At 42.1% G+C, this 25,829-nt stretch overlaps 1 protein-coding gene and 1 non-coding gene across 4 annotated transcripts; both read right to left on the reverse strand.

The window, feature by feature from the left end:
* LOC135394505 (protein glass-like) lies at window positions 1–24,783 on the reverse strand. Of its 3 annotated transcripts, none has more exons than XM_064625280.1 (4): window positions 24,686–24,783; window positions 14,905–15,130; window positions 13,710–13,931; window positions 1–6,589 (listed from the first exon to the last, which is right to left on the reverse strand). In XM_064625280.1, exons 2-4 carry the CDS (start codon window positions 15,061–15,063, stop codon window positions 5,408–5,410), a joined length of 1,563 nt encoding a protein of 520 aa, XP_064481350.1. In that variant the 5' UTR covers window positions 15,064–15,130; window positions 24,686–24,783; the 3' UTR covers window positions 1–5,407. The 3 variants fall into 3 exon arrangements, with proteins under 3 accessions (XP_064481350.1, XP_064481349.1, XP_064481348.1); XM_064625279.1 differs by having other exon boundaries at window positions 13,710–13,979; XM_064625278.1 differs by having other exon boundaries at window positions 13,710–14,000.
* Window positions 12,273–12,345, reverse strand: Trnat-ggu (transfer RNA threonine (anticodon GGU)). Its single transcript has one exon. It is a non-coding gene; the product is annotated as a tRNA-Thr (tRNA).
* Window positions 24,784–25,829: the final 1,046 nt, after the last annotated feature.

Consider the following 25,829-nt stretch of genomic DNA (forward strand, 5'->3'; position numbering starts at 1 on the left):
TGTCGGTCCACGAAGGGATGTAATCTTTGTTATGTTACATGAATAGGTCAAGCATACAGACTCAAATTACAAGACTAGCACTCAGCTATCCACATTCGTAGCATACTGGCATAAAGAATGGAAAGGACCCTTGACCATGGCAGCGTGAAATAATCACAATCAAAATCTCGGCTGTCAATGTGAAAGCAGTTGAAATTCTCCCTCCTCAGAGCTAGCATCAGAGCATCATCCCACAGAAAGAAGGCCAAAATGAACTCATTAGTGTTGCTTCGCAGTTCTGCGGAACCATTTCAGAGTCTAGGAGGTACCACTTTGTGTCTTCTGCAACACTCATATAACCGGCTACTTTGGTCAAGCAAGTGTTCCCTACTGGTCGTGTTAATGAACCATGCGTTGACAGCACCTACTACACGTGCTTACATTAACATCACAGATTACATAAGCTGTTACTGGGCAACTCCAACATGCCATGAACCAAGGTTACTCCATGCGTAACTATTCAGGATACTTGTGATGAATGTTTCTTTTGTAGCTGTAATTCAGACCGCACATTTTTAAGTCAATAAAGAAGTACAAATGATCATCAAAATGCCCAATCTCACACACCAATGATCTAATTAAAAAACAAACACTGCTTCTAAGAACCTTACAAGAAGTTACCAGTGCATTTCACAATGATGTGCCTACAGCCCTCTAGAACAAAAAAAAAATAATAATAAGGACAACACCAAATCCACACAAAAGGAGTGCTAGAGATTCAGCAATCAGATATGAGATTCATAAACACAAAGATTTACATTTTCAGAAAGAGTGACTGAATACCCCAGTAAACACCATAATGCGAAGAAAAAATATTCCGCAGCAGTTTTTCTCGCCTTATATGCAACGAGTTACAAAAAAGTGGTGATATCATGTTGCCTCTCTTCATCAAATCAAGTTAATGGTCATACCAAATCAGGAAAATCAATAGATGGAATCCCTCGCCTAAGAGGAATGCCCTCTGTTATGTAGCCAGTGGTACTATAATCACTTTGAGACATTAGCATAACATACTCCAAAGAAATCAAGGTGCGCTTGTACTTGGGACATTGCCTTGCATGACTTGAACATTGGATTAAAAACAGCAACAGAGCAAAATTAGCAGCTATAACAACAACATGTAACAACTATAGCAATGACAACATGTCTAACAAAGCTTTGTAAACTGGACTAGCTATTCCCTAACAGTGGTCACCTGAACATAGATGGTCAGCAGAAAAATAAAAGAGAGACCTCTTCAACAAAACGTCACATGCAAATGTGCGACCTGCTTGAAAATGTGAAGCAAATTACATAACACATAAATACAAAATCTACAGTAATCACTTCTTGCTTTGCTGTACATGCTGAAGACCGCTGCCCTGCTGACACATCAAAACTTTGTAGCATACTCCACAAACAGGTGTAGCTATAACTTTCTCTGCTAATCTGAAGGTGACTCTCCAACAATGCTGCCACTGTTTTCATTACTGGTACATAACACAATAGTTTCACCAGTCTGATACAACTTTCATAGAATTCCTAAACTGCAACAACCATATCGTAGCTGACCGAATGTAACAGAATCTATAAATGCAATCTGTAAACATGGAAATGGGAAATGTGGTATTCAACACCAGTGCATCGTCCCCTTATATTACAATGACAACACGAGCATCATCATCCTGCAATGCCCTACAAATGCTGCCGTGCCTTTTCATTTCTTGTTACTGTCATTGAATGCCGCTTCCTGTAGCTACATAGACATGTGTACTATGTGATATATTCTTCTTTCAGCACATAAAATACCTGCATGCTGCATGTTGACACAGGAAGCAAGACTACGAAGAGCCTTTGATACTACGTTTTCAGAGAATCACCTCAGATCGGCCCAACAAGAAACGGTCTTTTCACTGTAGTCTCTCGTGCACAATTACTCCAAGAAGAATCAACATAAAAATATAGACTCTTTTGTACACCAACAACAAAATGGGACCCGCCGCTCGGAGAGGTCACAATCATAACACTAAACATAAATAAGGCTTCTCTACATGTGTGTGTTCGATGTGAATTAAATATAGTACAAGCATATATATGTATATATATTTGTATATATTATATAACATTATTAACTGTTCTCATAGAATTTAACTGGATCAAACCCCTCACTGTTTAGCAGTATCACCAGCAGTAAACTAATATGTATTGCAAATGATTTAAGTAAATGTACAAGACATCGTAATGTCCATGAAGTGCATGTCGGAGAGGAATGTGGGAATGGAGCATGCAGTCATTTTCCCGCAGAAGGCAGGAAGTCCCACTTGGTTATCACCTTGTATGTAATGCCCTAAACGCATGCTTATTTCAACACATTCCTTCGAGTGCACATCAGAAAAAGATGAGAATGTATGAAAAACAAAACACGATGCTTCTAATCATTAAAAGTCTGAATACATCTGACACCTGGCTAGATACAGACCTAAAAATGCTTCTAAGCACGCAAGCTCACAACCGCGGACAACTCGCCAGGAAAAGAAAACAGGCCTGCTGTTTGTGTTTGTAAAAAAAGTTCTCTCATGCCTTCTTCAACTTTGCAGCCCTGGAGGTTGAGAGACTGTGTCCAAAACAAGAGCTATCACATCAGCAAGTAAGAAGTGAAACGAGGGAGATAAAACAGGTGCGGGAGATGGTGCTGTAGCCCGCTGTAAACAGTGCGGCTTGCCATGTTTGCAGACGACGCACAATTTACGCATAATTTTTGCTTTACCCAGAATAAGTTGCTTTGAATGACCATTATTGACATACCCTCCTTTGCTTCCTAGGCAGTTGAAAATAGTTGTGCTTGCTTAGGACATTTAGTTCAATGTAAACAAATTTAAATTGGGCAATATCCGCTAGTCTCAAGGAACAATGACAGGACAAATATTAGTCTTCTCCTTGCTTACACTTTCCACTAGCCAGCTTATCCATTTTATGCAGCGTGAGTTAACATTATCTGGCAAGACCAGTCTATTTGTATGGCATACTGTTGCCAGAACAGAGCAGCTGTTCAAGCAGCATCCATCTTCCCAATGCACCTTGAAATCGCAAAGATTACAAAGAAACCAAGGCAGGTGACGCGATGATGGGAATAATGTGTCAACAGCAGAAAAAACAATGCCCATTTTTCCACAGAGGGCCCATATGTGGGAATGTTCTATGTTTATAAACAAAGTACTTCTTTTAGACTTGGAATGAAGCCATGATTATAAAATGTAACCTACTCTACACTATGTTAACACGTTCTGAACTCCAAATTGAAAGAGTAACAAATAACAGGGATTTCTTAGATGCTCCAGCTTTTCAGTGGTTCCGCACACCCATAAATACAGCAATGCGATTTCACACTGTAATCGCCACCCTTATTGCTGCCTCGTAAATTGTCAACTTTCAACCCTGCAACTTCCTGCCCTCAAACTCTGTAGCCTAGATACTCAGTATATGTATGTATTGCAATTCCCCAATGACAAGCAGGAAGCAGGAGTTAGAATCTGACATAATCAGGGTGTAAATTTGGCTCTTGTGTAAGGCCACTATATTTAGAGAGTCGTTTCTAAAATCAAAGTGTCAGGTAGTTAATAAAGCTAGGTTACACTCCAAACAATATCGTAACTTTTGGAGTCAGCATTTCTACAGTTCTTTTGTACTCGGCCCATGTCTTTTGCACTTCTCTGGGAATGCATTTGTACATTGCTAAAGAAGATATCATATTAAAAATTTATCTAAAACTTAAAATTAAATAAAAATTTATTTATCCTGTTGCTATATTTCAATATCTTTGGATATCTTACGCAATTTTGATACCTCTGTTGACATTGAATGGTTGGACTTGACATGCACTCAACCAATGTCCAAACAAGAATGGCTGCAGCTATTACTATGATGTGTTGTAGTTATCTGTGAGCTGTTAAGTTATGACAATGTGTCATTGCTTCAACTATAATGCTAGTAAAGCTTTTTTTTCCCCTCCTCATACTACTGTCAAGTTCAGACTGGAGAACTGTATACTAAGCTAGCTTGAAAGTGAGAAAAAAAAATTCTGGCTATCATGTACATTATAACTTCAAACTCTGAGGCCTAAAGTTTTAAAATGGACTATAAAGTTAAGTGCCCATTGCACTGTCCACTCTACTAGCTATCAACAACTAACTGCCCTGGACATAGGATGGTTTTCCAAACCAGGCAGTGTAAGAGCGAACCACCAGAATGTCATTTGTGCATCAGTTTGAAGAGCACCAAACAGTGCCTTATTTGCAGTGGGCGGTAAAATTACTGCCCAGTATTAGTTTTCAGACTGCAGAACTAAACTGAAGCTCTACCGCACCTGATACTGGACGAAACCGCTTTTGTTATATGCAGCATGTCATCATGAAGGGCCCACAGTGAAACGCTGCCTTCATTCAAACATGCATTTCTTCGGGAGCACGTACATCTTACCCCAAAATGTGCAGCAGGTGTTTGGTAACCTTCAATCGTGTGCACAACATGACACTCAAGTGGATAAGCTTCCTGCTACCAATGGAATCCCAGAAGGCACAAGAAGAAAACTGAGAGCGTCGGCTGGGGGACTGACACGCACCATATGAAGGCATTGCACTTGCGACTGGGAAAGGAAACAGCATGTTTTTTAAGGTGTGATAGTCACGAGATGCGACAGCTGTGTGTAACCACCCCTTAATGGAATGCATTGACAATGATTTTGCTTGTGGTATATGGATACAATTATGACTTGCCTATCACTTTATGATGACTATTCCATCCATCTTCCCCCCGCCTATAAATGGCACGCGTCATCTAGTTCACTTGTGTGAGATTACAATTTTGTATCTGTACCTGCAACGTGCGTAATGTACTTGCTATAAAAGGCAACAATTTATGACGTAAGTTTAACTAGGTGGTGCTACGAGTGACTTAACTTCGATGCAACAGGAAAATCAAATAAATTAGTCATAGGGAAGTGCTTGTGGGTCCCTCTAATGCAGCATGTGCACTGTCTCTTCAGAATGCCACCAATTCCTCTACAACATAAACTTACTTGAAAGGCTATTTTTTTCCCCCATCATCTGTTTCATTTTTCAGTATCTACTGCTATGAAGCACTGTGAAAAATTCTGTTTCATATAGCCTAGCCTACAATGTGCAAGAGGAAAATGAATTGTTGCACCACGATATACTTTGCAGGAACCTTCTAATGGATGAAAAAACACAGAGTAAGGACACCAGAGGCGTCGACCACCACAGCTGCCGCACCTCGCACACCGTCGCTGCTCTGGCCACCTCACAACCCGCCCTTAAACCCCCCCCCCATAAAATCTATCACAGCAGAAGAAGAATAAAATATGGCTGCTCTCTCAGCTATGGGCATGTGTCTTGGCGTGCGCATTTAAGTTCCCCCTGTTTGCAAAACCTTTGCCACAAACCTCACACTTGAAGGGCTTCTCCCCGGTATGCACGCTCATGTGCCTCTTGACCGTCGACTTCTGCGAGAAGGTCTTCCCGCACACGTCGCACGCGAATGGTTTCTCCCCAGTGTGCGTTCGCATGTGGATCTTGATGCGCTCTTTGTCCGCAAACCTCTTCCCGCACACCTCGCACGGGAAGGGCCGCTCGCCCGTGTGCGATCGCATGTGCCGCGTCAGTGACGTCTTCTGTGAGAAGTGGTGGCCGCACAGGGCGCACGCAAACGGTTTCTCACCCGAGTGCGAGCGCATGTGCAACTGGTGCACGTTCTTGGAAGCCAGATGCTTTCCGCAGAGATTACACCGGAAGGGCTTCTCGGTTTTCACCCGCGTCGTGGGGGAAGCCGTGGGCTCCCGTGGAGGGTCGGGAGGTTCCTGCTTGACCCTCACTTCTGTGCTGTCAGGACGACTGCTGAACGACGAGCTTCCCTGAATGGGTGACGGAAGAAGACCAGAGAGCAGCAGCGGCGGAAGAGGCTGGAGCAACGCCGGGGGTGGAAGCGAGAAGAGGGACGAGACGACGGGGAGAATGGTGGGTGGCTGCGGTCGGGTCGGGACAGGGGAAAGAGATTCCTCCGATAGAAGTCCATCTCGTGCTGCCAAAGACGAATCTCCTGCTGAGCTACTTGTCCTTTCCTGGTTCTCGGTGGCAATCTGTAGATTGCCGTGTGCACTGCGCGCCCACTGCTCAGCGAGGGACAGCATCACTCGCGCAGACTCTTCATCACGAACACTGGGAGGACTCAAGAGAGATGCCTCCTCACCAGAGGGTGTCTCACAAGCTCTATCAGCATCTTGATCCGAGGCCATCTGGACACCTGTCTCCAGCAGCCTGGAGTGGTTCTCAGCTGAGAGGAGGTCAGAATGGTGTTGTTGTGAGATGGAATCATTGGACCCTAGGAAGTGAGAGTGCTCCAGCATTGCGTTCTCTACGAGGTCGTGCCGCTGGATGGCATCATGCGAGTCCGACAAAGCCGTGGATTCGACACTGTTGATGTTGAGTGGAGGCAGGCTGGTGGTGTGTGCCCTGTCTGTCGTGGACGGCATGTCGTAGCCCTCTTTAGCGAGAGAAGCCTGCATCAAAATGTCAGAGAATGCATGTCAATTTACAGTGTGCTGAGGTACTCCATTGCTCTTGTATGAATATGCCCAACCAATCCAGGTCTATCAATGCAGTTTTCCACAGAAAAGAAGGAAAACGGTGAAGTTCCTATAGTGAGACATAATCACCAAATATGTTGGTCTGTCCATCAATTTTGTCCACCTAAAGGTTCTTTAAGATATGCTAGAGCCCCAGCACATGGCACACATAGATTGGAGGTTATTTTGGAAGATGACATATCTCGTAGAGGGCATGATACTAATACTTATTAGCATAGATGAAATGGCTCTATCTCTGGAATTTGCATTACAATTGTGCTCCCTATAATTTTGCCTTAATTTCACAACACATCTTATCTTTTTTATTCTCTATTCTTGTCACCTATTTTCATGAAACTGTTTCTACCTTCAATATTTTCACTTCATTATTTCTACTTTCATATTTTTTTTTTACTGACACATTTTCATTATTCTTATTGTGTTTCACTTGTTATTTCAATAAATATGTACTTATATTGACAAAAAACCACAGTACTTGTTCAAATAAGACTCTAAGGTGATGACTGTAGAGCAGTCCCTGCAAGTCAGACAGGTTTGCATACACGTCACCCTATCATTACAGCCACTCAGAGACATGGTACTTTTTTGTAGTCAGATTCATGAAACGTTTGATTGAATTTACTAAACCAGTTATAGCAGTCCTTCCTGCATTGGAATCTGCAATTAACGTTCACCAGCTAGCAGACAAATTTACTATTAGGCCATGCAGAAAGCTTCCACACACTGTAGCACAGCTGTGCCACGTTGGGTTACCAGGAAAAAGGCATAAGAAATAGCATGGGCGCCTCGTGGTCAACTATATCGCCTGCATACACGAGCATTCCCCATGACATTTCATTGAGACCAACCAATACTGACACAATGTTTGTGAACTATCAGTCCCTTTGTTGATCCATAGCACATGATACCCAATACATATCCCTTTTCTGTTCTTTTGACTGCCACTGAATGAATATAGTCTGGTGTGACATATTGCTGTTTCCTCCCTTTCTACTGCTCATACTTACACAGCCACCCAACAAGGTTCATATGGGACATGAAAGGTATGTGTTTGATCATGATGCTCCTGCGGACATGCACGCACAACTTTACTTGGGACGTAAACTGTTACATTTTATCTCGCTGCCCGCTTAATACATAGTTGCCAAGACCAGTAGCACCACTAGACGAAACTCAGAGAAAAAAGAAATGTGGCAGGGCTTTTGTTTACTGTAGTGTGCAAAGACCCTAGTTTGGAAATAGTCAGAAATGTGCGGGAACACACGCACAGGGACACTCATTGCTTTCACGATCCCCATAGACTGCAGCTTGAATTCCACCAGAGGCCATCCTCTGCAGGCGGCATGCACTGCTTTTTCCTTTCCTGTCCCTTCGTGTAGCTAGTCCATTTAAAATGGTGTTGAATACGAGGTCATGAGCCACCTCTGTCGGCATGAAAGCAATTAAGCACCGACTGGTAACAGATTGGTTTGGTTTGGTGTAATGAAAATAAGTTATATCAAGCAAGTTATATCAGAGAGCACACCGGAACTGCATCCATACACAACAGATCTTTCTGAATGAAAGGAAGCCTAGGGCGGATTCCACTGGGCCAGTGCAACTTAGGCAAGAGTTTAACTGACGTTTAGCGCACATCGGTTGGGAAAGATGAAGCGTCGTATCGTAGGGCTCCACTCATAAATTTCCCTCATATTCTTGCACAAAGGAAGCAAAGAACGCAGCATGGACTGCTAGAGTAGTCGGAAAAAGTCCGCTTTCGTTATCAGTTGTAGGTGAGAATGGGTTGAGTTGCTGTTCGGTTTGTGCAGTGATAGGCGAGGTACCTCAAAATTATACTTAAAGTAAAGTACCAAGTACTTGGCATCATTAGTACTTCAAGTACTTTCCAAAGTACCCAATTCCAAATGTACTTCAAGTAAAGTACAGAGTACTAGGCAAAGTACTTCAAGTATTCATCAAGTACATTGCAAATTTAATTTGTATCACTTTGCATTTCAGTGTTTAGTATCTGTGTCTTGCTTTTTTGGCAAAACTTTTAGCGAGCATTCTTGACAAATGCTCTAAGGCCATAAAGTCCTAGGTGAAGTGCTAACCCGTGAATATGAACTTAATCAGATGACATAATTTGCAGTTACATGTAGAGAGGTAATCAGTCAGCTGTGCTGTGATTATGTATTATACCCTGACTGATCCAGGATCACCCGGCCCCTAGTGTGGTGTCCCGGTACTAATCTTCTGCTATAACAGGCTAGGAAATTTCAAAGAAAAAAAAAGTACAAGCCAATGGAGATTACATATTTCTGGGCATTCCATGCTGCTTTTTGAAATACAACGTGTTTAAAAAAAGAATACGAAGGAAGTAAAAAAAGGATGAAGCACAATGTAAGCCATCATTTTTATACGACTGTGATCTGCAGCAATGTAATCCATGTGACCAATTAAAAAAAATGTAAGATGTAAAAATGAAAGCATGTGTGTCTTTCAGAGTGTTCATCATGTAATGCAATCACACACTGTGATATAAAATGATTATTAATTGCCAATGAAGGAACAATATAAAAAAAAGCATAGAACCCTGCATTGGGAGAACTGAAATTACAATTGACCAAGTAATTGTGCTGCCGGTTGCAGTGTCATAATATGTGAGTGTCTTTGCATTCCATTTGTTTCACATAATCATAGAAGCGTTGATACTTTTCCAACATTTCAAGCCTCTCAACAATAAATTTACTTAAAAAAATATGCTCTTTAAAAGCACAAAAATCCTTTTTGGTAAAATGTCAGACTCTTGGTACTGCATCCCACTAAAAGCGCTAAAATGACAGCAAGAAGACGAAAACACACAGATAGCACAATCCGTGTTTTTCGTTTTCTTGTTGTCATTTTAGCGCTTTTAATAGGGTGCATTTTTCATACTCTTGTGATTTTTTGTCTGGGGTCCAAGTTTGGGCACTTGAGTACTTCACGGGAAAGTACTTGGAAAAAAGTACTTTAAGTACAGTACAAAGTACATGATTTAAAATGTACTTAAAGTAAAGTACAAGTACACAGAAATGTACTTAAAGTACTACTTGAGTCCTTGGTACTTCAAGTACTGCCCATCACTGGGTTTGTGTATGTGCGTCCACACTGACGCCCAGATGGGATGCACCACATCAAACTCTGGATTCCACTGCCCCCCTTCAGAGCTGCAGAGTGATTAATTACTTTTCATGTAATTAATTACTGTATCTAAGTACTTTCAAAAATTAGTAACTGTAACTATAACTTAATTACATTGCTTGTAACTTGTACTTGAGTGTAAGTTATATTATGAGTTACATTCGGCTTTCACTTTTTGCGCACTGCAAAATGTTTTCTTTAATGTGTTAGGTTCTCAGACTGGCTGTCGCATTAGCTACATCAGCGACCCTTATCAGTCAGATACGGATAGTCTAGGTGGAGGACAATGGCAAGTTCTATGGCTAAACAGCGATGCATTTTTTGCTGTCCGGTTGAAAAATGGGATGCTTGGAAAAGGAGCTTTTGTCATCAAGTGCACGCAATTTTAATATTCATTTTTCCACATCTCTTAACAACTTTATCGAAAGTTCTCTTAAGTGAGAGATCGGAAACTAGTGATGCTACCACCAAGTAGAAATCGGCAGACATTGCATGTGGCTACACACCGGCCAAGCAAAAGTTTGTTGAGGAACAACACAACGCACATGAACTACGTACCTTGTACAACTCTAGTGAGACCCTTTCAGGCTATTTCATCAGTTCAATCAGTTTCATGTTTCCTTTTGCAGACTTATTATCCAGCATAGAACAGGAAGTCTTACAGATGACACAAAATATGCTGTTGGTGGGGGCGGACGGTGGAGTGGTTTGAACGAGTCTCTTGTAAATGTGTCTACAATATCGCATATTTTCAAAGCCTAAGCATTTTCTACTATATTCAAGATTTTGGCTTTCCTTGCACTTACTGACATTGCAATTACTAATCCCAAACAATATATTAACTTCAGATCAGTCTTTGATGGTCAGGACCTTCAACTTTCTGTTTGATTGATCCAATTTTTGGTGGTCTGTATGGACCACTTGCATGTTCAGTCATGCGAGTATTGCTATAGGTCTAGTAAGATACAGTAGAACCCCTTTATTTCACTATAAAGGGGTTCTATCTTCACTATATCTTCACTACACCAGTAGTACATGATTGGGGTTTTAACAGATTGGGACCATAGGTTTACTCCACTATATCCATACCTTCACTATATGCAGGTCCACTAGAGTTCACTATAGACGTTCTACTGTATCATCAGTGTTAGATCTAAGTTCTCTCGATGTCTTTCGTCTTCTACAGGGGCATTTTATTGAACATATAAACAACGGCCCCATTAGGTATGTTTAAGGAAACTTATTTTTAGTGTTCTATGGGCAGCAAGTTGACGTTTCATCACTTTTAACGAGACATAACCTGGAGTGATTCAAGAGTAACTCAGTTACATTTAATGGGTAACTGTAACAGAGTTATATTTTAGTGTCAGTAACTTTCCTTTTAACTTAATCACATACTTTCAGAGTCATGTAATGGTAACTGCAATTTATTTACATTTTTTTAGCAACTTACACAGCTCTGCCCCTCTCTGATACGACATCTCTTCCTCACTCATCTTTTCCTAAAATGTTAGGTTTCATAGGGATATTTCTTGATTTTGTATGACACTGCACCTGATTGCTAGATACCTGCACCTGGTTGATATATTTATGATTTGACACCGAGTAAGCTGTAAGCTCACTGTTTTCGCTTCTTGTGGAAGCTAACACCTCTGCTTGGCAAGTGGCTCACTCAGCTCTTAGCTTCCCAGATCTGCAAACTACACTCGTCAACCACGTGAACTGAGATATTTCCTTTGTGGTCAGACAAAACACTGTGCAAGTAGCTAGAGTTCTTAATAGTTATTATTTAACTTCCAGGATGCACACAGAACCCGAGCAACTTCCGTTTTTAATAATGCCAATATTTTGAGGCATCGATACCGCTAACGTTTCCAGTGTTCATTCCTGTACTCCAACTGAGGAATCCTCAGGAGCTAACAACATTGTTGATGCCCTTTGAGGGTCTCCCCACATAGATACAAGCTATACAGGGTGTCCCAGCTAAGTGTATACACATTTAAAAAAATATGTATATGTCACACTTTTTCCAAGATGAAATCAATTGCAATATAGCATATGCTGAAGGGCACTCCCTAGGAGGGCATTAGCAAAGTCCAAAGGCAATGTCTTAATTAACTTTCATTAATTACCTTGTTAATTATAAAAGCTACAAAGTTGTCCCAAGGAGAACATCAGTTCCTTTCGGTCACCTGATATCGTAGCCGTTTTCAGAACAAAAATCCGTCCCATAGATCGCCCGCAAAAAATTAGTGAAGTAACGCCATTTTTTTCTTTATTTTGTTCATTGCGCATCTTCGAACACGCGTATTTCCTTCATCCCCAACGTGAGAGGGGGAAGGAGCATAGTGGCGCCTCATGCGTCGAAGATGAGCTTTAACTTGGGGAAACAAAACAAAAACAAATGTGAAAGACGAAAGTCACTGAAAAGGTTAGCCAGCTGTAGGGATCGAACCCACATCATCTGGATTACCGGTCCAGGGCTCTACCAATTGAGCTAAGCTAACACGCCTTTCCAGCGACTTTCGGGGTGCGTCATCTGAAGGGACGACAAACCAGCCACTCACTCTCACTCACCCTCCTTTCACTCTTACATTTCTTGCTCACTCATACACACATTCATACGACGGAAATCGACGCAAGCGGCACCTGTTGAACAAGAGAGAAACTGATGTTCTGAGGCTGGAACAACATACAAGGGACAGATACAAACAAAGCCTCAAATTGCCTAAGACAAATGTATCGGGCGACTCTATCGGAACTGACCTTATCTTGGGTTGCATTTTTTGTTTCCTTTTAATCTTTTTCCAGGACGTGAGAGGCGATAGTGTGCTCTTTCTCCCTCTCACATTGGGGATGAAGGAAAGACGCGTCTTCTAAGAGGCGCAATGAACGAAATAAAGAAAAAATGGCGTTCCTTCACGAATTTTTTGCAGGCGATCTATCGGACGGATTTTTGTTCTGGAAACGGCTACGATATCAGGTGACTGAAAGGAACAGATGTTCTCACTGGGACAACTTTGTAGCTTTTATAATTAACAGTTAATTAATGAAAGTTAATTAAGACACTGCCTTTGGACTTTGCTAATGCCTTCCTAGGGAGTGCCATTCAGCATATGCTATATTGCAATTGATTTCATCTTGGAAAAAGTGCTATATATATTTTTAAAAAATCTGTATACACTTAGCTGGAATACCCTGTATATCTGCCACTGATGCAAACACATGGTGGTCAGTGATCACTGGAAGAAAGTTGTGCTGTTGTGCAGAACAAAGTATGGCTCTAAAACACCGATACTTCGAATCGGGTCTTCCTGCAGGAAAATAACTCGACAGCTACCAAATTTTATATCGCAACACTGTTGGGCATTGCGATGTTAAAGGGAGACTTTGCAAGGATTTGAAAAAAATTAGGTGAGCATCATACCGAACATGAACCACCCCCTTGATACCGAATACAACATTTGCATTCATTTTGCTCGAGTAATTAATTGGTAAATGATGACAATAGCAAATCAAAACCAAAATGCGAAGAGCAGAAAACAGAGCTCCATACTACGGTGGTTATCCGGAGGAGAATTAGATGACGTCACCCAGCATTGTTGTCTGCTACCAAGCCTGCATTCTTTCTCCCTTGCCGGATGCCGGATGACGTCAACAGGGTGTTGCTTTCAGCGCCCTCTGACAGAGGGGAAGCGCTCGCTTCGTAATGATTCATCTGAGTAAAGTATGTGCAGTTTTGGACCGAGATATTTCGTACAGATGTTCCTGACATCCCAAAGATTACGGATATACCACAACCTTTGTGGTGATTTTGTTGCGGAGTCCCACTTTAAGCACTTTGATGTTGGGCTTCCTTGATCTAACTCACCTGAATGATTGTAGAGACAGGAGGTAAGCGGTGGCCAGCATCAGAAGGACGGTCAAGGAAATCCCCGAAATGGGCATCAGGTAAGGAGTCCTCAGCTGCAGCAGCATACAACTCAGATGGTAGTGGCTCATGCCGTGACAGGGGCTGAATGCTCTCCTCGATGTCACGCAGTTCATCGCTGGTGTGATGGTAGTCTGATGATGCATACCCAGGGGTGCCCCCCTGCAGGCATAACATACACCCCTTTTTACAGAAGCCAGGGGCACCCCCCTGCACACACAAGGCACCCACCTGATGAGGAAATGCGAAATGTGTCCTGACAGACATGAACGAAATGAGCTCACAGGACTACCGTGAGTTAAAGGTCACTATGCATCTACTCACATACACTGATGAAATTGAACTAGTTCTGTCCGCGATATGTCTGCAGCCTACTGGATGATATCCTATACGCTGGTGCTCTCAAAGCAAGCTTGCTTTCAATCGAACTAAAATAGTGTTTGTGTCTTGTGTGTCTTGTGTAAATGTGTCTTTCTTGCGCAATAAAACAATTTTATGTATCACCTCCCCCCCTTCATTACACTCATCTCACATACTAATGGTCAGTTAGGTGCAGTTACTTTACACTTAATGTGCCTCAGGATTGACTGCACGTCTGTGTCACCCTTCCACTCTTCATTGTGAAGAGTGCGCCACAATAGTGCGTATATAGTAATAAATTCCTTGTACAGAGGCCAGGAAAATGCCGTGGTTCTGCATGTAATTCATATCTTCTACGTTAGTCATTTACCTACCGCTTGTATGATCCCAAGTCAAGCGCAATTTCAACTTTTTTGGCTTCACAGTAACATGATATTCCACCAGAGCTCTCATAATGTTTTTGCCACCCTTTCTCTGTTGAGCCACATGCATTTGCTAGCCTGTGTTAATTGCATTTGCCATATTAAAATTTACTTACTGTTCTGATCTGACATAGCATTCACAACGTTGTCCTGTGCTACATCCCTAAAAGCTTTTTTCAGCAATTTTCAGGTGAGAAATTTGGCCAAACGCACTGTCGAATGATGTCACACATTGTACTCATTTCGTGCACACATTTCTGGAGGAGGAGACTAATCCTGACTGAATTGATCAAAATTGAGTTGGACACGCATCATTGTTCCTTCTGCTAGAAAGATACAGCAGGCGGGCTCACCTGGTAGCAGAGCAGATGTGGCAGAGGTGCGTGGGGAGTTGTGGGGTGTGTTCCATTGCCATTGGTAGTGGTATGGGGGGTGGCCATGGGGTGCCAGGGGGGACCCCCATGGCCGCCTGGAGACGGGGGCTCCCCGGGGCCGCCACAAGGGCTGCTCATGCTCGCATGGCCACCTCCCTCTTCAAAGGCCCCTGCTGCTCCTCGTGCTCCTGATGTGCACAAGAGCCTGTAGTGTGCAAAACATATGTTTGCGTGTTGAATATCCACTTTCAGATCTCTCGTACAGAACCAGCAAGCGTACCACAACTCGCGTTAATGACTACTTTAAAAGCAGATTCAAGCAAAAGCCACATGTCAAGAAAAGCCAACATTTTGAACAAAGACCCTTCAATTTAACTGTTCGAAATATTGGCGGCTCTCAACCGCGGACTTTAACTTCAGCCTACCTTCACCAGATCACTGGATTTTCCCAGTTTTCTATTTTAAAAGCGGTAATTATGCAGTAATATTATTTGGTTAGTAATGTTTGCAAATTTTGCGATCAACACTTTCTTGCAAAATATTGGTGACAACAACAGAAAAGATTACTAGAGGAGTGCGCAGGTCCAGTTATATCCGTGGAGCTGCACGGATATCGACACGACATCCTGGTTTGTGAATAGAAATAAGTTTCGAAATCCGCGCAGATAAAGTGTAGTTAAAACTGTGCGTACCGCAGAAGCAAGCTGATACCCGCATTTTGTCCGCAAATAAGCATTAGTGCCTCTGCCGGCATCCTCTAGGGGTAAACATAGTTGACAGCGCATGCAGTGAATCCAAAATGGTGTCGAGGTGTGCCATCCCTTGCATTGCTGTTCCTTTAACTCTATTATTGGACGACTGTGGATGTCACAATGTCCCTGAAAGCGTTTGTATGCTGGAAAGTGAAAACATTTGTGACATTTTTGTCACACAGACCCTTTCCTACAAATGCAATGATTGCGTCTGTGCGGATATACTCGGTATCCGTGCGGATGCAGGTACACCTATTTCAACTAGTGCAGTTGTGGTGGTCGATCTTACGTGCGCGGATACCACACAGGTGTGGACACCGCAAATTCCGTCCGCACTCACCTCTAACATTGAAGACGAGCATTGGGGTTGGCAACGAATTAGTTTCAACAAGTTAACGGGATCCACTGAGTCAGGTGTGTGAGCACAGCTTCGGTCTAATTGGGTGACAATGCAATGAGATAAGCTATCTGTCAGCTTGATCTGCAGGGATGGTGAATAAACTGTTGAGAGTCCGCGATCTGTGTGTGTGTGTGTTTCGTCCTTGCATTTTAGCACTTTTAACTAGTTTGATAATGTACCACAGGCCCAAAAAGCGGTGTTAAAACCACTGAGTGCAATTTATGGCAGCCACTCTTATTGTTTTAGCACATGTATAAAATACTTTGACAGCATTTTCACTACTGGACATCGATTCGATCCATAACATAAAAACCCGAGACTAGGGGACAAAAAATGACATCACAGACGAGGTCTCACAGACAAGGTCCCCTAGTCTCGGGTTTTTAAGTTATGGATTTATACCACCAGCTCGCTTGCTATCTCTCTATCCTCTCGTTATCGATTCGATGTTCATTCGAATATCATTTTGCCAATTCCAGGTCGGTTCTCGACTCTCGAATGCAAGCCTGAATGTCACAGTTAAGTTCATGAAGTAAAGGTTCGGTACCATGGGGATTTTGTGGAAGCATTGCCAATTCTTGATGTCCTGGCAAAGTCTCAGTCTTCCAGCATTATGACTCACATGAGTTCAATAATACACCCACATAGAACATTAAGGTGCCATTAAATATTTCCCCAGATGTATGCTTTCAACCTCTCTCTGTCAACTGCTGGAAAACGTACAGCTGCCCCAGAAGTGCCTCTGTCCAAAATCCAGAAACTATTAAGGCCAAGGAAATGAACCGCTTTAGCTATGTACTTCATCACTGCCGATTACTACTCTTGTTATTGTGCCTATCTTACATATTTTCAACATAAATTTTTATATACCAATCACACTGGGCAACTTTATGTGGAAAACAAGAAGCAGAAGCATAGACACACTGTGTATTCACAAGCGACATTCCCTGGAATACTGAAGCAGAAGATGCGCAAAACACCATAGCTTTCTGTTGCCACGTGAGTGTGAGCACTCAACGTCATGTCCTTTCGTGCCCTTCTAATCATGGGAAATAATCGGCAGCTCAGGGCTCAGCCACGAGACATTCTGTATAGCAGACGACAGGGCCGATGGTGCCATCTGCTATTTGTGCAGTATGCCGCTCCCAATATTCCAGCGCCATGTCAATGCTTAACATAAGATGTGGTGGAACTTCCGTGTGGTAAGCAGTTTGTTGTTTTTTTCTCCACTAGAATATTCCGTGGGAATGTCGCTCGTGTGAATACATGGATACGTATACACATACCATACGTATACACATTTATGATTTTGTTATAGCCCCCTCTTCTCCAGGGTCCAGCATCGTTTATCAGATTTGCCACGTCCATTTTAGTAAAACTTGCGTGTTTTCTGACCTTGGCTTTCAGAGGTAAAAAAAGTGTGAGTCACTCTAGATACATGGTGAACAATTAGCCCTTCTGCTAGGGTGTACAAAAAAAGAAGCATCGTTCCACAGGACTAACAAAAGAGAACCAAGAAAGCAAACAAATGCAATCTGGCCAGTAAGCAGTTTTTCAGCTCCAACACAAAATAGTATCCAATGTTCCCTTAGGTACTGATATCTGCCCTCAGCTCAGCTTACACAGTGCACACAGCAGCTCCCAGCCAGATTTACAGCTTGATCATGAAAAAGAATATGATGCTAGTTTGTGTGGATGACTCAGCTACTTTTTCGCTCTAAGTCACTGTGACCCAAAGGCAACTTTGAAGTGATTGTGCCAAACTAATGATGCTCGTACCAATGAGAGACAAGGGGAGAGACGTTCTTTAAATACACGTTTACGTTCGCCTTATGGATATAGACAGGGAGGGCAGATATTGGTTGGCCGACGGTAAAAAATAAATCCACAACATGCAAAGTTATACGGGACGAATGGCAAAGTTTTCCATTCGCTTTTTTCCTGTCTTTTTACAAATATAAAGACATCATAAGGCCAGGTTGTGAAGGTTCATAATGAATAAAGGAGCTGGAAGTCAAGTCCGGGCATTTCAAAACTCACCCGGAGGAATACATACTCAATACACGTAATGGACATTTGAAATAGAACACTTCACACAGAGCTATAAGAGTAAAAATACTGACTTTCAGAAACTTCTTCAAAAAACACGAGTTGCTCAAACTGGCATATATCACACATCCCAATGCCTTCTACAAAATTCGAAGAAAAATCACATAATCTACTACACTGCTGGAAGAATGCGCGTTCCGAACTGTAAAAGTTTGTTGCAAAAGGGGACCGTGCTTCGTGAATTGAGTAAATTTCCTACTTAAATTCCTATGCACATATGAGAAAGCTTCTTCAACAATACGTATGTACATGTATGTACAACAAGTGCAGACATGGGTAAGTTACCAAAAAAAAAAGTAACTATGTTACAGTTACTCATTTCGAAATGTAACTAGTTACAGCTACATTTACCACATTAAAGTAAGTTAATTACTTTACAGTTACTTTCTAGGAAGGATAAGCTAAATACATGTAACTCTCAAAAACTTTGTTTCAGCAACTGTACTATCCTAGCATAGTTAATACAGTGTTATAAACTGAGGATTTCGTATGGCCTTAACAGCACGGTGGGAGTTAGTCCGAGATGATAAAATTCGTGGAATTTCTGGTTGGGAAAAACGGCAGGGTACCTCAACAAAACAACACTATGGATGTGTGGGAAATATTGCCTTACCTGGGTAATTTAGTTACATTTTACATCTACTTTAACCAAAAGCAGTAACTAGTTACAGTTACTTTTGTAGAAATATAACAAGTTAATGCAAAAAGTACCTAGTACAAGTTCCATGGAACTTTGTTACTACCCAGGACTGCAACAATGTATATGAAGAAGATATCAATGTTTTGTCTAAAATATACATATGCAGGGTTGTCTGTGCCAACTGTGGCCAGAACTTTGTTTAAAATAAGAAAATTACTTCTTTTTTTTTTTGTTGCAATAATTAGCCATATATTATCGGGTAAGTGGGAGGGTCAGCTTATGGCCGCACTAGCAACCTCATGGAGCACTGCCCTAATTAAGTTTCACTAATGAACTTTTTAATTACGAAAGAGGAGTTCGGTCCAATGACAACATCTGTTCACTTTGGTGCACTGATGCCATTGCCGTTTTCAGAAAAACGATCGAGAACGCGAGGAAATGGCTCCGGTAAAATGGCAGATTTGGATACCATTCTTGTCGCTCCCCCAAAAATGTGTTTTTCCCTTGTCTGTATACAGACAAGGAAAAAACACGTTTTTAAATAAACTTAAATGCAAGGTAGGTTAACAGTCGTGGCTTGTTCTCCCTCGCACTTACGGGCAAGGGAGGAAAGCATTCTTGGCGGATCGACAAAAATTACCTCGAAATCTGTAGTCTTTACAGGGCCATTTCCTCGCACTCCTGATCATTTTTTTATGAAGACAACAACGGCATCAGCGCAGTAAAAGGAACAGCGTTTGCCATTTCGCCAAACTTCTGTCCTTCGTAATTAAAAAGTTAATGAGTGAAAATTAATGAGGGCAATGCTCCATGAGGTCCCTAGAGCGGCCAGAAGGTGGCTCCCAATTAGCCAATAATACATTGCCAAGTATTGTCATCGAAAAAAGGCATTTCCCTTTTGTTTTATTAAAGTTCTGACCACAGTTAGCACACACCCTTTATAAATACAATATTGATATTTTGATTGATGTTTGTTACGTAAATGAGCCAGACGAACCTAAGCTCACGGTGACCGACTCCAGCAACCTTTAATCAATGAGTGACAAGAACCCAAAAAACCCGAGCCAGGAGCAGCGCACTCATTCTGCTCCCATGCACATGGTGGCCCGTCGTTCTCCTCTAGGTTATGCAACAATGTTAACGAATATGGTGTTTTAAATATAGATCTGTACTCATATTACAGTGTTAGTCATAATGACCAAACAACGTGAACCGAAAGACAAAACTGATTATAGACACATCGCTGCCCGAGCCTGTCCCTGGCAGATGCTCCCAATGTCACCGCCATTAGTGGTATCATAACATGTTAACGTAAAACAAAAATGGAAGCCACTCGAAGGAGAAAGTTCTCCCGTTTAAATATAGTGGCATGAAAGATTGTTTCCAGCAATGCTTAATTTTTTATTTTCTTTCTCAAAGCCATACTTTCTAGCCAACAAATAATGTCGCCTTCAAGGACGACATTCACAGAGAGTACCAAATGTAACTACCTAGAAATTTTCAATGGAACGTGATGCAATGCAATGTAGCTGAAATATCAGACACTCTCAATTGAGTTTTTCGTTTTACGAGAACGCGCTACAAAGCTTCTATTCAGAGGACACATGGCCAGCAGGCACTTGTCCTATCATATTTCACAATCCTATGCTCCTTTGGCTATGCTCATTTTTCAATATGGTATGAAGCAGAAATACGTTTTGTTTCCCGCTAATTATGGCATTTACATTCTGTAATGCTTCACGAGGAATATATCACCCTGATGGGAGATCTTATTTTGTTTATTTATTTAAGCTTTACTTCACCGTACAGAGACAGTGTGCCAACCCGAGATGAAAAGCTGCTGAGAGCGGCTTGACAGGGTCTCAGGCCCAAAGCAATATGACGGACGGCTGCAAGCAAGTCGTCTGCATTTAACATAGACAGGTGAATTGGAGTAACACATGCAAGCTAGTGATACAACTTGGTACATAACGTCTGATGAAGTATAGGTTGGCATTATTCGTAGCTGTCTTGTTGTCATAATATTCATTCAAATTATCCCACTCACAGTTTTTGCTCTATGGTGCACTGGAACAACACATTTTTAAAAAATCTGTTAATTATTAGTGTAGCAATTATCAAAACAGTGTTTCGTCGTCTTCCTCTCTGGCATACACCCACACGATAGTACATTCTGGGATGCTTAATTTTTCGTGTTTATCGTATCTTCTCTGTTTATCTACGGTAATTTGCAGAATGAAATTTTGCATACTGCATCTGCACACACATCACGCTTGGACCCAATTCGAAACTCATGACCAGCGGACAGCTCCACTTTTTCTTTATCTACTTTCAGCTCTGGCATTTAAAAAAACTGTGATTAATATTAACCAAATGTTGCCAAGACAAAATAGTACGCCGATAATGCGCTACTTCAAGAAGCCTTTCATAACAGAAATGATATGGTCATAGAGTACTATGCTCTTCATACGTGCCACCCATAACATTTGGAACTACCTAATTTAGCATAATTTCAACTCAATAACATCTGTATTATTGTATAAAGTATGTGCTTAAGAGTACAAATGCATGTTGCTCTCTGCACCCAAACTTTCTCACCAGCATTAGTAGTAATTATTTTCACAGATTTCTCCCATGTTGGAAGAAAAAGTCTAAAACAGTCTATTAAAGCAAGATGTCTGGTCAGGAATCACGTTTTAAGGACCAGTCAATAAGTACTGACCTTTACGATATTCAAATTTGCATAACACACACGAGTGTGGTTTGCATTTCAAGATATCGGAAAGAAACATTTCCCTACAGGGCTTCAGAACCAGTGGTGGGCAAAGTACCAGGAAAAGCAATTCAAGCACAGTATTAAGTACGTGCAAAAATATGTAATTTAAATACAGTAGAAAGTCCTGTCGGTGCTAAATACTTTAAGTAAAGTTTAAAGTAGTCAGAAATGTACTTAATGTACATATTAAGTACCCTCAAATATAACATACTGTTTACGGACACTAATATGCACATACATACATTCAAATACAACCTCTCAGACAAACCACACACGGACGTTATATGCATGGGCAAACAATGCAAAAGAGCGTGCTGAGACGTGCCAATTTATCGGCTCTGATAGGATTACGAACTGAGTAAAATACAGGCCGAGGCGCAGTGCAGGCCACAATGAACACCGCAACAGAAAGTATAGCAAAATGTACTTCAAGTAAACTAAAAAGTATTGTTCAGCAAGATTACTTGAAGTAAAGTAAAAGTACCCCAAAATACTTTAAGTACAGCTTAAGTACCCGAATACTTCAAGTACTGCCCGCCACTGCTCAGAACACATAGTAAAACAAAATGAAGGTCAAAATAGACGGCTGATCCAGCAGTCCAACAGGCTCGTTTAGGCTGACTTCGTACATGACAAAATTATTCTGGGAATGTGTCAAGTGCCACCTGCACATTAAAATTCTGTGGAATCACCAGAGTCTGCGCTTCTTCTATGACTTCTACGTAACCACAGGTGGCAAGCACTGACTGTGCAAGCGTTTCCGGTGCACCAATGTCACCCTCAAAGAATGAAACACGTGTGGCATGTGGCTCTGCAATAATATAACTACAAATCCACATTTTAAAAATTTATTCACGTAATTTAAATTCATGCTAGCCAGAAAGAAATTAATGCCAGATTTCCAGATTTGCCAGCCCGTCAACACCCAGAAAATCAATATACTTCTAGGGTACCACCTGATTATCTCAACTGCATCCTGCAAGATAATTATTCCGGAAGCATTGCTGTGGTGACGATATCCAGCGCTATCTCACTTCACCATTTATAACACAGCCCAAGCATTGAGAATTTGTAGAAACACAGTTTGAGCAAAATGCTTCCACTTTCGCCAGCACACACTGTAGGGGATTACAAAAATCTAATGGATGTTATCGGAGAGCAAAACTTGCTAACATCCAATTGATCTTATCTTATCCAAAACAATCACCGATTTCACCCACGGGTAAATCCCAGAAATAATTGACCCGATATGTTGGCGCTTAAAACTGAGGTTCGGTGTTTGGTAAAAAAGTTGTGGTAAAAAAATGTTTTGTAATGTTTGTTTTTGAGGATCTGTGGATATTGCAAACAAAATGACTGAAAGCTATCAGACCCCTGCACTTCGCACTTTTGCCTTTATTCTATGATTTTATTATTTAATTTCTAGTCACTTTTATTTTATGCCGTCCAGTCCAACCACTTCCCTGCATGTTTATTTAGGCACTATTTGCTAGTGCTTTTTTTCTATGGCGCTTTCACGGTACACAAATGTATAAATAAATAGGTTATCACATGTGAAGCAGCCCCTTGTCAGTGCTGGCAAACAGCCTTCACAGCGACGCTTTGAGCTACGTGATAAAACTGTCACACCGTGTTGTGGTATCTAACAAAACACAGTGCAGTAGAGCAGACTAACCTACATGTGACAACTGATGACAGGAATTGTATAATTGCGGAACTCTTGGTGTCCAACAATGCAATTAGCTGAGCATATAGTATAACACTACAGGAAAATGAAGAACTTTTCACATTCAAAGCATCATACAAACTAGTGATCTGAAGGAATCTCTATCAATGCAGATCATACCTCTCTATCAGTGCAGATAAACAATACAGGCTCACAAAATGCACCACGTATAGAAGTTGGCACGTCAACAACAAATTTCCCCGCAACCATCACACCAAACTGATAGCCATGGCTGTGGCACAATATCCCTTTGGTTCTCCGATATTGCAAGAGGAAAGGAAAGCAACCTTTTCAGTATATCCCATATGTGGACCATATGCACACAGCATCTATTATGTACATCGATATAGCGATCATATTGAGAAGGGCAGAACAATTAACTCTGTATTGGATTGCTTAGATGTCAGGTTAAGTTCGCAACGTTAACCGTGTGTCGCTCCCCATGTTTTTGTGGAGTGGTGGCAAAATATTGTGCAAAAGCTTGAGCAAACAGCAGAGCGCTGAAAAGTGTCTTTCAAAATGCCCGTTCACGAACGTCTAAACCCGTATTTTCCGAGAGCATAATGTATGCAGATCGTAGCACGTATGAAGAAGTGATATTTTAAGTCTCGTTGCGACATGCATTAGCCGGTTAATTCGTCACCCACTCTTATATCCCATAAACAGCGGAACAACGACGATGCAACTCGCGCACCAGAGGCCGGTAACGTTCGTTGCAGAAAATAAAACGCCACCGATTTTGAACTTGACCCTAAAGTTATGGGCGTCCCAACGTTCCCTCGACCGCAAACGAGGTCTTCGCAGCGCGAAGCAAAAAAAGAGGCAGGTGTCCTTGTGGGAACACTGAATGAAACAAAACTAATAAACGCAAAAATGCGGCTCGAAAAGACCGCGCTCATCCAACACGCAAATTTGCGAGATGCAGAAAATTACATTTCAATTTCTTCGTCGTCAGTATCCGACTTGTCGGCGAATTTTTTTTCAAGTCAACCCGAGTGAGACGTTCCCTAGCATCGATCTCATGCTGCATTAAACCGCGGTCTCAGATGCGCGAAAAACTCGAACGAAAATTTCAACAAAACCGACAGAAAGTTCTGGCACTAAACTTTCGAGTCAATATTGGCTCCCTTTACAGATCAAAGGTTGGTGCAGGACGGTCGGTGGTGCTTTCCGTGCGTATATTCTGCGGTTTTACTAACAAGCAAACAAGAAAAAAAACGATAGGCGTGGTGGACCTATGTTTATCCGGCCAAAATTTACATTCTCGAAGGACGCTATTTCCATAGGAACAGCAAACATACCAGCGTCCACTACAAACAATGGGACCTGTACGGAAAGACAGAACTGTCGAACTCACCGAAAAAGTAGTATCTTGGTGTTGTTTTAATGCTTTGCAGTATGTTGGGAGCCATTGTGCAATGGCACCCGGAAATAGGCACGGTAAGCGCCGTCTGTGATTTGCAAACAAGAACCTTTAAACCGACACTTACAGCGAAAGTATATTTGTTGCCCCACGCTGGTACATTTCATTCGCAATTAAACAGCATTATCAAGTATGAAGTGCGTGCATTTGGAATTGCAAGGCTACGGCTTCGCCCGCTTCGTCGGAACATGATTGCGCTAAATGGCGGTGGTTGGCGCCATTTTTAAATTGCGAATGCGAGTTATTTTTCCGTGCGATGCTGTTAAATTAAGGTAAAGACAGCTGTGAACGCGATTATTCAAGTAATGAACGTGTGCTACACTATTCACGTGTTGACTGGATTGTGGTGGTGAGCTACACTTCAAGATGGGCATGGAGCATGGTACGTGGCCATTTGGCGGCTTTTGTGGCTTGACCTGGGCCTGTCAGTCGCTAAAGGAGTAGAAGCAGGGGCGGTCCCAGCGAAGTACTTTGGGGGGGGGGGGGGGGGCGACGTCTGCGAGCCTTTAGCCAGTCGCTATCCATTTGGGTGCGAGAGGGGGGTAGGGGGAAGGATTGGTATGCTAGACGATGGGAAGTCTTATGAGTAACAAGTTTGGGGGTGCGCCCTCTTCGCTCTCATTGAGAGTGTCACAGGGGAAGTGACGAAAACTGGACCAGGCTATGCTTTTGGTGTGTGTGGTGGGGGCGACCCCCCCCCCCCCCCCACTGGGTAGGAGGGGAGGGAAAGGAAAGATGACGTTGGTACAGGACCAAAGCACTGCAAGAACAGCTCAAGACTGGTTCGTGGTTGGGATAGCTACCTCAAAGAAAACGAGGACTTCGTAATGGGGCATATGATCTTTCCCTGATGTGCGCCGACATCACTTTCTCCGGCGGCGGCCTGAATCCCTCAGCAGCGGTTTTCGAATGACATTTTTACCTGTGGTTCTCACAATGGCGTTGGATTCATTTTCTTTCCTCGGTTGGAATGCATGTCCATCCAGAAACAAAAAAATCCGGGAATAGGAACAAGAAAGACGAACATTAATTTGACAAAACGAGGCAACGAAGCGCACGTACGGAACAGTAGTTACTA

The sequence above is a fragment of the Ornithodoros turicata genome, chromosome 5, assembly GCF_037126465.1.
Source record: "Ornithodoros turicata isolate Travis chromosome 5, ASM3712646v1, whole genome shotgun sequence".
Classification (NCBI taxonomy): domain Eukaryota; kingdom Metazoa; phylum Arthropoda; class Arachnida; order Ixodida; family Argasidae; genus Ornithodoros; species Ornithodoros turicata.